Source organism: Equus quagga, chromosome 8, assembly GCF_021613505.1.
Source record: "Equus quagga isolate Etosha38 chromosome 8, UCLA_HA_Equagga_1.0, whole genome shotgun sequence".
Taxonomy (NCBI): Eukaryota; Metazoa; Chordata; class Mammalia; order Perissodactyla; family Equidae; genus Equus; species Equus quagga.
This window is the reverse complement of record NC_060274.1, coordinates 20,156,360-20,168,760: the sequence shown is the minus strand read 5'-3', so window position 1 is coordinate 20,168,760 and position 12,401 is coordinate 20,156,360. Positions and strand designations below refer to the sequence as shown.

The 12,401-nt window shown below is 39.9% G+C and overlaps 1 protein-coding gene across 6 annotated transcripts in view; it reads right to left on the bottom strand.

Annotated features, from left to right (window-relative positions):
• The window catches only part of SHPRH (SNF2 histone linker PHD RING helicase), a 93,205-nt gene extending 85,789 nt beyond the window's left edge, over window positions 1–7,416 (bottom strand). For 4 of the 6 annotated variants that reach the window (XR_006889756.1, XR_006889758.1, XR_006889757.1 and 1 more), the window contains exon 1: window positions 7,286–7,416. Coding sequence is in view for 1 of the 6 variants with exons in the window: in XM_046669550.1 (XP_046525506.1) it covers window positions 7,286–7,292 (7 nt within the window). In the remaining 5 variants the exon portion in view is untranslated. Of the gene's footprint in view, window positions 1–6,995; window positions 7,111–7,200 lie in introns of those variants that run through there. The other 2 variants (XM_046669551.1, XM_046669552.1) reach the window with 2 other exon arrangements.
• Window positions 7,417–12,401: the final 4,985 nt, after the last annotated feature.

The following is a 12,401-nucleotide window of genomic DNA, read 5'->3' as shown; positions in this document are numbered from 1 at the left end:
ATGCAGTAGAGGGGGCTGGCCCAGTGGTGAAGTGGTTAAGTTTGGACGCTCCGCTTCAGCAGCCAGGGGTTCGTGGGTTTGGATCCTGGATGTGGACCTACAAACCACTCATCAAGCCATGCTGTGGCAGCGACCCACATACAAAATGGAGGAAGACTGGAACAGATGTTAGCTCAGGGACAATCTTCCTCACCAAAAAGAAGCAGGGAAAGAAACTAAGACTGGAAAAACAAAAACAGAAAATCAGAGACCTACTGGACAACATCAAACAGTCCAGCATGCATGGAACCGGAATCTCAGGAGGAAATGGGAAAGGAGAAGAAAAAAATGAAGCAAAAATTTTTTCCAAATTTGCTAAAACCTATCAACCTGGAGAACCAAGAAGCTTAAAGAAACCTAATCAGGGTAAACACAAGGACAACCACAGAAAGGTATACAATTTAATTAAATTGCTGAAAAGCAAGACCATCTCTTCAGGTTAGCCCCATCTTCCTGGTTTAGGCATTTCTCTCAACATAAACTTCTAAATCTAGCAATATATCTTTAAAAAATTCAGGCAAAAAAAATGACACACAAAAGCCAAGAGAATTTATCACCTATAGACCCACACTACAAGAAATGTTAAAAGAAGTTCTCAAGCAGAAGAAAAATGATATTACATGGAAACATGGATCTACACAAAGGAATAAAAACATCATAAATGAAAAATATGTGTATAAATATATATGTTTTCTCGTTTTTACATTTCTTTATAATTGATTTTTTTAAATTTTTAAAAGTTTTTATTCTGAAAATTGTCAAGCCTATGTAAAAAGAGAGAAAACAGTATGGTAATATAATCATAGAGACATCCTATGTACTATGTTTATGGGCTGGAAGACTCAAGATACCAAGTCCTTGATATTGATCTAGAGTCAAAGAAATCTCATTCAAAATCCCAACAGGATTTTTTCTTTCTTTAGAAACTGACAAGCTGATTCTAAAATTTATATTGAAATGCCTAAGTTCTAGAAAAGTCAAACAACTTTGAAAAATAAGAATAGGTTGAAAGACTTACACTGACTCCAGCACTTACATTGACAGTAATCAAAGCAGTGTGGTCACAGTATAGAGACAGACATGTAAATCAATGGAACACAATAGTGTGTCCTGAAATAGACCCACCTAAGTATGGTCAATCGATTTTTGAAAGAAATTGAAAGGTAATCAATGGGGAAAGAATATTCTTTTCGATAAACAGATATCCATATGCAAAAAAAAAAAAACTTTGACCTTTACCTCACACCACATATAAAAATTAACTTGAAATGGATCATAAACTGAAACATAAAAGTTAAAACTATAAAACTGGAAGAAAACAGAGGAGAAAATCTAAGTAACAGTGGATTAGGCAAAAAAAGTAATTAAATAGGACACAAAAAGCAGAGACTATAAGAAAATGATAAATTAAGCTTCATCAAAATTAAACACTTTGGTTCTTCAAAAGATACTGTTATGGAAATGAGAGGGGAAGTCACAGATGGGAGACACTATTAGTAAAACAAATATCTGATGAAAGATTTGTATGTGGAATATATAAAGAACTCTCAGAAATCAACAGTAAGACAAATAACCTTATTAAAAAAATGGACAAAAATTTTGAACAGATATTTCACCAAAGATGATCTATAAGTGGCAAATAAGCACATGAAAATATCTTCACCATCATCAGTCAATAAGTCAAGGCAAATACAACCCACAAACTGCAGTGACAAACTACATATCCACTAGAATGGTTAAAATTCACAAACCTGAGACTATAGAGCAACTGGAACTGAACTCTCCAACACCCCAACAGGAAATGTTTGTCAGTTTCTTATAAAAGTAAATACATACCTTCTGCGAAGCCTAGTAATCCCATTCCCAGGTATTACCAAAGAGAAATAAAAACACAGATTCACAAAAAAAGACAAACTTGAATGTTAACAGCAGTTTTACTAATAAAAGCCTCAAACTGGAAACAACCCAAATGTCCATCTCCTGGTGAATGGATAAACAAATGGAACACTACTCCATGATAAACTGCTGATATATACAACACAGATGAATTATTAAGGCATTACACTAAGTGAAGGAAGCCAGATGTGCAAGGCTACATACTGTGATTCCATTTACACGAAACTCTAGAAAAGGCAAAAACCTAGTGACAGAAAGCAGATTCGTGGTTACCAGGCGCCAGGAAGTGGTAAGAGGTGACTGACAGAAAAGGACCTGGAGGGAGAGCTGTGGGGTGACAGAAACGTTCTAAGCATCGTAACGAAAGTGTCATAAAGCCTGTATTGTATACATTTGTCAAATGGTGATTACATGATTGCATACATTTGTCAAAACTCATCAAACTGTACACTTAAAATAGTTGGATTTTATTATATGTAAATTATACCTTGATAAAGCTGATTTAAAAAGCAAAAACAAAAAGTAGATACAGGAGGGATTTAAAAATTATAAGGGAATATTAAGAACAGCTTTATTCTAATAAACTTGAAATATCTAGATAAAATGGGTAATTTACTAACAAAATATAAATGAATGACATTGGCCCAAAAAATAGAAAATCTGAATAGAACGATAACCATAAAAGAAAGCGAAGTAACATTACTTATCTAGCTAAGATCTACCCTGCTTCCTTGCTGATAGAACTTCCCTTTCATTGAGGAACATGGTGGCCTTGTGACTTATAAGGAGGGTGGTTTTCTCAGCAGCCCCAAGGAAGTTGTTTGTCTCTGCTGTCCAGTAAGGTTGCCACAAGCTGCATGTAGTTATTTAACTTTAAATAAGATTAAACAATAATATAAACTCAGCTCCTGAGCTCACCACACTTGAAGGTCTCAAAAACCGTATGTGACTAGTGGCTAGTGTACTGGACAGCGCAGACAGAGAACATTCTCATAATTGCAAAACGTCTATGAAACAGTGCTGGTCTAGACAGAGAGACAAACACCGTATGATTTCACTTACATGTGGAATGTAAACAAACCTGTGGACGGAGATAAATTAGTGGTTACCGGGGGAAGGGATGCAGAGGGTGGAACAAGGGGTGAAGGGGCATACTTACATGGTGTCTGACAAACAATAATGTACAACTGAAATCTCACTATGTTATACGCTGTTATGACCACAATAAAAAAATTAATGAGGAAAAAACAAACAAACAAACACACACACCAGGGCTGGTCTACGCCAATCATGAGAATTCCATTCCCTTAGCCAGCGCTTGGTTACCAATGTGCAGGTGATGGTCTATAATCCATCTGACTACGGTTAATCACTTTTCAAGCATCTTACCTCCTCTCTTATCTTGATAAGAGATCAGAATAGCATAGGAAGCCCCTAATAACCTAAGTGTTTATCTTTGTCCAGTTCTCCTCAAAGCACAGGGTGGAATACTGGAATTAGGTCACTCAGCTGGAATGTTGAGAAGTTAGGCTCTACCAGCTTATCGGTTAACTACTGCCACAAATATGCTCTGTAACACACCACCCTAGAGCTCAATGCCTTGAGACAACTACCATTTATTTTCACAGATGAGCAGGTTAGCTGACGACTGGCTGATCTAGGCTAGGTTTCTGGAGAGGCAGTTTGGCTCTGTTTAACGTAGTTCTCATCCTCCTCCAGGGACCAGCAAAGTAACCCAGGCATGTTCTTACGGCAATGGCTCAGGTGTGAAAGTGCAAATCCAATTACACAAGTACTTTTCAAAGTGCTTGGTCATGGCAAAACCACTAAGGTTCCAGGAGCCAAAGGAAAAGTGACACAGATGGACTTTAGTCAAGAGGTGAGGAAATATACTACACTTCTTTACTGGGTACAACTGGTCATGGCAAAGAGTGTGGATATGAGGTAGGGGGTGGGGAGGGAATTGGGCCAGTTACACAATCCATCACACCAACCACAGTAGTATTAATCACATGGTAATTATGGAATCATTAACTCTTAACGCCCCCAAAGCAACCAGCTATAGAGTCTCACATCTGCAGAGTGATGCGGCGGACAGGTGAGAAGGTGGGCTTTGAAGCCCTAGGTTCTAATTCTAGCTTTGGCATTTACTAACTGTGTGGCACTGGACTAGTTATCTAGCCTCTCTCTGACAGTTTTCTCTTCTCTAAAATAGGAATGATAGTGGGACTATGGTTAGAGACAATGAAATACAACAGCACAGTAACAGAAATTTAGCACATATTCAGCAAGTGGCAGGTGCTATCATCATCAACCTGAGAACAATATAAACTCCAGTTTACAATATCCAAACTTTAATGTAGCGGGATGGGGGACCCTAGATCAGTGTGTTTCAAATTTAACTGCACCTCAGAATCACCGGAGGGGGACTTTTAAAAATCCTGAGGCCCAGGTACCTCACGGCCAATTAAGCCAGAATCTCTGGGGATAGGACCCAGGCATTAGCCCCCTGATTTTTTAGGCTCCCTAGGTGATTCCTGTGTGCAGCCAAGTTTGGATAACCTGCTGCCTACTAAAATCCATTTCTTTCCTTACAAAGTATAGTATAGAAGGGATATGTCTGCCCAACTGGTGCTGCATAGTCCCAAGACCAGTTCTAGCCAATGAATTGTAAGTGGAGGTAACGTGTGACATTTCTCTTATAACAATCTTGTAATAGATATATTGAACCAGAACACATTTCTTTAACTGTTTATTCTGTGCTCTGGTAACACTCATCCAGTATCTTTTAGAATTACCTATATCACTATAATTTGCACACTCCTTCTGATGTTTGCCTCCAACCTGATTCTTTCAACATTACAGGCTGAAAGTGCTTATCAATTATAATGATAAGTTGGAGAAACATAAATACCAGGATTTCCAGCAAGGCTCTCCTTTTGTTCAGTTCTCAACTGAGCAAACATTCATGATCCACCCTGCCCCTCTCTCCAATCTTGTTTTGGTTAACTCTTTTTCTAAGAGATCTCTATCTAGGAATAACTTCATGAACCAAAGAAGATATCATTTAATCAACTCTACTTATCACCATAATGTTAACTGGCAGCTAGTAAGTCAAGTACTAATAAAATTCTATATATCTCTAATCATATTCCAATTCCAAATCATTCTCCTGGTTTTCTTCATACCACATGAATCACACCTTTGATGGTTCCACTTCTTCTTCCTCCCCCTTAAGTATCAGTGTTTGCGTAAAACACAATTATATGCAGTTTTCTAAATGGACCACACTTTTCCTGTCCCACATTTAAATGTAAAAAGCTTTATACTTGAAAAGCCCTTTCACATTTTTCTGCCTATCACTGTCCCAATCTCCCCATGAAACCTTCCATGACCAGGTATGCTGAATTACAGGCCTCTTCCCCTTGATCTCAACTGCTACAGTGCTCTTAACTGTTTGACTTTGAACTTCTTGAAAGCTGGGCAGGAATAGTACCCTATTAAGCATTGTACCCCCAATACCAGGTTAGTGCCAGGATGAAAAAGATATACAAAATAAGGCGAAACAAAGATCTCTAACTCCCTGAATATTCTCTCTCTTTCTAAGGACCTAACAGTACTTTACTCACATTTCTTTTTGGACAAGTGTCTCTCAATCACATTCTAGAAGACTATAGGTAATATGAAACTATTCCTTACTATTTCTGGCACAGAATCAGACAGAGAAAACTGACTTCTATCTTTACAAGAAAACAAAGACAGATTGCTAGAAAAATAAACACAAAATGTTAAGCTACTAAGACAATACAACAAATAAATTGATTTTTTTTCTCCAAATTATTCTCTCTTCATTAAAAGACACAAACCAGTCCTGAATTACAGCAAATGCATGACAGATCTGGTTTTAGGCTATCAAAGGCAACAAGGAGTATGCATTTGCCACACTGCTGTCCAGGGTGAACCTTATGCAAATGAAGCCTAATCATTATTGATGACTGAAAAGCTCCTGACGACCTGGCATGCCCACAATCTTTTTCTGTAGTGATAACTCCAGTAGGTTGAGAGTATTTACATCTGTTGAACTCTAAAATATGTGTTAACTGCATGAGCTTGAAAAATGCCCTCATAAGACGCATTTTCACCAGTAGATTCTGTTTCCCCCAAATTGTTCTAGCCTGAACTCTTCACAAAAGATTTAATAATTCTACAAGTACAATTCTTTTAGGCTGGGTAAAAAGAGGATATATACAACAGCATCTTTCAAAAGTAAACTATTCTATTCTCAATCTGCCAGCCTGTTAGCTAACTGGTCCTTCCAGGCTCTGCTTCCTGCACGGTTACTGATCATAAACCAACCAGTCTTTTCGGTGACAGTACCGATCTCACGGATCACTTCTATCCATGGGAGTTTCATCATTTTTTCTATCAAAAAATAGGTATAATGACTTTAAAATTATTTTATTTTGTTCAGTTAAAGCCTCAAGTTAATTTAAATACAAGCAAGAAAACATCAAACACCGAGGACTTCTACCTCGTGGCTAATGTCAAGTTACCTAGAAAAAAGGCACAAGCCTAATGGTCATTATTTAGTAATAGTGTATATCAGACACTGACTGTCAATCATCAGCTAACACAGCTTCGTTCATAAACCTAGCAACTACGTTGGAGTCAAAATGTACAACGTGCAAGGGAGGCTTTGAATGCGAATGTAATGAATCAGACCCCGAAGGTAACTGAGAACTTTCGGACTAACTTGGAAGCCTCGGCCTCCCCTCTCGCTGCGTTACGATCCCGCGCACCCAGAAGCTCGGCGGCTGCCCAGCTGCAGCCTCCAGAGGCATCTCTGCAGCGAACGGTGATTCCCACTCCGTTTTCTTCCGAAAGGCTGCAGAGCGGTTCGGGAATCGGAGCAGGGTGCTGGCGCCGGATCGCTGCAGCAAGCCGGGCAAACAAGCCACCGCGAGCCCAAGGGGCGCGACGACAGGCCCTCGGACCCCCGAACAAAACTCCGCAGGCCCCGGCCCCCGGGAGAAGTACAACCCGCTTTCCCACGGCCTCACCTTCTCCCGAGGGAGCCTGGCCGTCCCGAGGCCCGCGCGTCCGGGATGGGGAAGGGTCGGGGAGACTCGCGCAGCGGCTGCCTCTCAGCCCTTCAACTTCCCGGGCTCCACAGCAACCGAGTCCTCCCTCCCTCCCTGTCTCCGTCCAGAGACCTTTCCCGTCCCCGACCTCTGACCCCTGACCCTCTATCACCCAAGCGCCTACCAAGACTGGCTCTCCAAGCCTCTTGAGCCTCTCTGCAGCACAGCCCGGGGCCCTCTAATGCCCCCGCAGATCACGGGCCACCCACCGAACATCCGCCTGAGGTGCGCGCGCGCTTTATGCTGGTTTATGTTGGGGTTCGGTGGGGACCCAGAAACCACAGCTCCTAGCTGCCGGGCGCGCGCTGGAGCGTGGGGTCAAGGTGAACGCGCACGTCGGGGCGCCCCGCCCCTTTCCTCCCGCAATAGCTTCACGAGTCTTTTCTGCGCAAGTCCACACAGTTAAAGACTATCAAAGGCTACAGCTAAAGTCTCGCGATAGCTCTGCCCGACGCTATTAAAGAATTTGTACAGGATTGGCTGGACCCTCTAAGGAGGAGGCGGGGCTCTAAGCCTGTATGGGCGGGGCTCCCTGCTGAAGGGGCGGGGCTCGCCTTGAAGCAAGTGACGGGTGTAAATGATTTATAGCTTTAGTAAAAAGGCAGAAAAGAATTGTGCAAACGCATCTTTTTTATTGATTCTAGAAAGCAACCACTAATTAGGTACCGATGAGGCTTATCTCCCTCAAAAAAGTTTTTTGAAAAAGACTTTCCAGGGAAATGTGAGTAAATATTTTAAGGTGAGTGAAAAACTACATGTATTGTGCTGAAGTTGGCCTTCCAATATCTTAGCCTTTTTTTCCTTCTCTTCACTGAGAGATAGCCTCTTTCTCACGAAGGTGGACATGCTGAAAGCTATGCCACCAGTATTTCAAATAGCAGGGTCACCCATGGTGGACGGGTTTCAGTGGAGCTTCTAGACTCAGACATTCCAGTCAGCAAGAAGGACCTGGCACCCACTTCTGAAAAAATTGGCCATGAAAATCCTGTGAATAGCAGCTGATTCAAAAAGACTGGGCATCTTGGCAAGTGTGATCACAGAAACATGAAAGTAAGCTCTTGCCTGAGAGAACATCTGTTGTAGTTGCATAGACGATCCAGAGTGGCCCCTATACGACCTAGTAAAGAACTTCATCACAGAAAGAAGCCATCTACATAAACAAAACCCTGTAAAATTTGATGGAAATCAGAGACCTTGTTCAAGGTTTCATGAGTCAAGTTGAAGAAATAGTGCTAATGCGGGGGCATTGGGCAAACAGAGTCTCTCTTTATTGGCGAACTGATTGTTTTACTAAGTACAAGACATAGTGGAACCTTTCTTTTGGAAGTGTAATTTGCAATCAGTATTTAAATGTATATTGTGCTGCAAAAGTTTATCTTTGATAATTTTATGTCACTTCTCACCATCGGAGCAGAGAATTAAGTTCATAGTTTGATTGAGTCCAGCTGGTGCCAGGCAGAAATATTTTAAAATAAACGCAGCATCATTTCATCTTTGTTCACCTTGATTGGGGTAATTAATCTCTACAGACATAATTATTGTTATGTTGTGCAATGTATTAAACTACAGATCCAGTTGTAATTGTGGAGAGAGGTGACTTCAGCTACAGAGATGGAATTCTATACACTATCATTCAGTGATGACAATTAAACAAAGTTCTTTCTCTTCAATTTTCCAGTGGTATGTTCAATTCTGTATTTGCAAGGTGTCCTGTATTATCTTTGAAAGACTTCTCCATGGGTTAATGTTTTCAAATTAGAATCACTCGAGCTAATTTCAGAAAACATGGTTTATTTTTGCACCTTAGCTCTCTGGAAGCTCCCAGCTGTGAAACACCTATTCACCCCTGACAACACTGTCCACCTATTAGATGCTAGTGATCTAACAGCATTCTACAAGTGGGAATAAATTAATTGAACATAAACCAATCAGTGAATCAGTGCTCATAGAGTTCAACTGCTTCTTCCTGAAACCATCAATGTGATATCAGACCACTTACTTCCTAGTGTGAGGCCAAAGCTTTAGCTCCAGTTCCTTTTGGGGACAGTAGCTTTATTCCAGCCATAGCCCTAACCCAAGTCATCTGTATTAGAAACGAATGCTATAGGTTGTTCTCAAGGAGGAGGACTGGTTGAGAGAGAGTAGTTGAGTTAATGTAAATTTAACTCCCTTTGGGGGCAGAAACAGGATAATTGATGATTTGTGAGTAGAACATTACGTTTTGCAAAGCTCTTTCATGTTCATTTTTCCATTTGATTCTTAGAATGATAATATGAGATTTAAAATTTTTATTTCACAGAAGAAGAATCTGAGACTCAGAGAAATTTGGTGATTTGCCACAGTTTAGCTCTAAGGGAACAAGAAGACCTAGAATTCCTCTTGACTTCTCCGTCTAGGCTGTTGCTTCTTATTACTAAGTCATATTTTCTATCAAATAAAAATAAACAATTTATCACCAAACTTCCTAGGTTGGCGTGGGAAAAATAAAAATAAAGGCAAGAGGTGTGTAATTATTTGATGACACAGGGCTGTGTATATCAACAATAGGGATCCTTTTGGCCCAGCACTGTTTTCTTGTTAATAAAATTTCTTGAGAAATTTACTCCATGTTCTACATATCTTTGCCTGCTGTCTGGAAGCAAAGTTGATGGCCACTCAGTATGGTTGCCAAAGATGACTCTCTGTTGCCATTTCCTCTACTACCAACCTCTCTTGGGATTGCTTTCCCTCTTCCAGACAAATTGAAAACATCAGGGTCAAAGTCACTATTCTGGAATGAATTACAATGTCCAAAGCCATTGTCAAAATGTGTGTGGTACTAACAGAGAGTGGGAGGAAGAAACATGGTCTTGGAAAATTGGTGCTGGCAGGGGTGATCAGCTGTCCTGAAGGGAGTGTTGCCAGGTCAAACAAGCAAGCAATGGCATCAGAGGACTGGGCACACTTTGCCGTAGCATGAGTAGGACATGTTGGAGGGCAGGAGGTATGTGACCTGAAAACAAATTGTCATGTTTAGAGCCGCACAGCTTTTCCTCAGGCCAGCCATGGATAGGTTTAATTGTTAAATTTCAATTAAATTTTTCCGTGGTAATTTGCAGATTGGATTTATTTCAAAGTCCAAAGTTTGTTCTATCTCCCCTGCTGCCAGCTCAACCTGCAAACTAAAAACTCAAGCTGTGTCCCTTCTGCCTCTTATAATTTGTAAAGTAACATTTGTAATCTGTACGTAAAATGCTACATTGGACATGAACTTATGACATAAAGATAAGGAAATTCATCATTTCTTTTTAAGTGTTTGTCTTGGGTGTTAATAAAGCAATGCTTGTAAGTTAGGTAACAGCAACGGCAAGGTTGAAGGTGAGTCTGTTGGGTAACGAACGATGTGAGATTACATTCAGTGTTTATCAATGAAGATAAAAATCTGTATCATTGGTCTGCTTCCCAGTCCCTCCCTGCCTTCTTTCCCAACTATTACTTTTTCAATGGCTTATTTTTTTCCAACTAATTTTGTCAGTGTGGCCTCTGGGCATTAAGATACAGGAAAATTGTAGATGAGTCTATTAACGCTTATGACTTAGGTAATATTTATTACGCAGTTTTGAGAAAAAAACAAGTAAAACATTTTTTGAATATTTCAAGAGTCACCATCATATATCATTTTAAAGTACAAAAATAGTGTTGTAACACTTTCAGAACGAATCGAAAATCTCATGGAAGCTTAGTCATAGTAGTGTTAGCATAAAATGACACTTGTCCAAAAATAAAGAACCTTTCCAAAGCTTCCATCCACTAGAAGGGCAGTGTTATGCTTAGACTTCAGCATCGGTGTATTTTTTGTTTGTTTGTTTATTGAAGTAACATTGGTTTATAACGTTATATCAGTTTTGGGTGTACATCATTGTATTTCGATTTCTTTTTTTTTTAAAGATTGGCACCTGAGCTAACAACTGTTGCCAATCTTTTTTTTTTTTTCTGCTTTATCTCCCCCAAATCCCCCCCAGTACATAGTTGTATATCTTAGTTGCAGGTCCTTCTAGTTGTGGCCTGTGGGATGCCACCTCAACGTGGCCTGACGAGTGGTGCCATGTCCGCGCCCAGGATCCGAACTGGTGAAACCCTGGGCCGCCACAGGGGAGCATGGGAACTTAACCACTTGGCCACGGGGGCAGGCCCTATATTTCGATTTCTGTGTAGATTACATCATGTTCATCACCTAAAGACTGACTAAAATCCACCACCATACACATGTGCCTAATCATGTCTTTCACCCTCCTCCCTCCCTTCGTCCCCTCTGGTAACCACTAATCCAATCTCTGTCTCTCTGTGTTTGTTGGTTGTAGTCTTTATCTTCTATTTATGAGTGAGATCATATGATATCTGACTTTCTCCTTCTAATTTATTTCGCTTAGCCTAATACCCTCAAGTTCCATCTCTGTTGTCACAAATGGACAGATTTTGTTGTTTTTTTATGACTGAGTAGTATTGCATTGTGTATATATACCACATCTTCATTATCCATTCTCCCCTTGATGGGCACCCAGGTTCCTTCCAAGTCTTGGCTATTGTGAATAATGCTGTAATGAACATAGGGGTACATATATCTTTATGCATTTGTGTTTTCATGTTTTTTGAATAAATACCCAGCAGTAGAATAGCTGGATTATATGATAGCTCTATTTTTTTTTTGAGGAATCTCCATACTGTTTTGTATAATGGTTGCATCAGTTCATACCCCCACCAGCACAGTGTATGAGATTTCCCTTTTCTCCACATCCTCTCCAACACTTGTTATTTCCTATCTTGTTAATTATAATCATTCTGACGGGCATGAGGTGATATCTCATGGTACTTTTGATTTGCATGTCCTTGATAATTGGTGATGTTGAATTTATTTTCATGTGCCTGTTGGCCATCTATGTATCTTCTTTAGAGAAATCTGTTCAGATCTTTTGCCCATTTTTTAATTGGGTTGTTGGTTTTCTTGTTGTTGAGATGTATGAGTCCTTTTGATAGTTTAGATATTAACCGCTTATCGGATATATGGTTTGCAAATATCTTCTCCCAATTGTTAGGTTGTCTTTTCATTTTGTTGATGGTTTCCTTTGCTGTTCAGAAGTTTTTTAGTTTGATGTAGTCCCATTTTTTATTTTTTCTGTTGTTTTCCTTGCCCAGTCAGACATGGTACTTGAAAATATGCTGCTAAGACGACTGTCAAACAGTATACTATCTATGTCTTCTAGAATTTTCATGGTTTCAGGTCTTACATTCAAGTCTTTAATCCATTTTGAATTAATTTTTGTTCATGGTGTAAGATAATGGTCTACT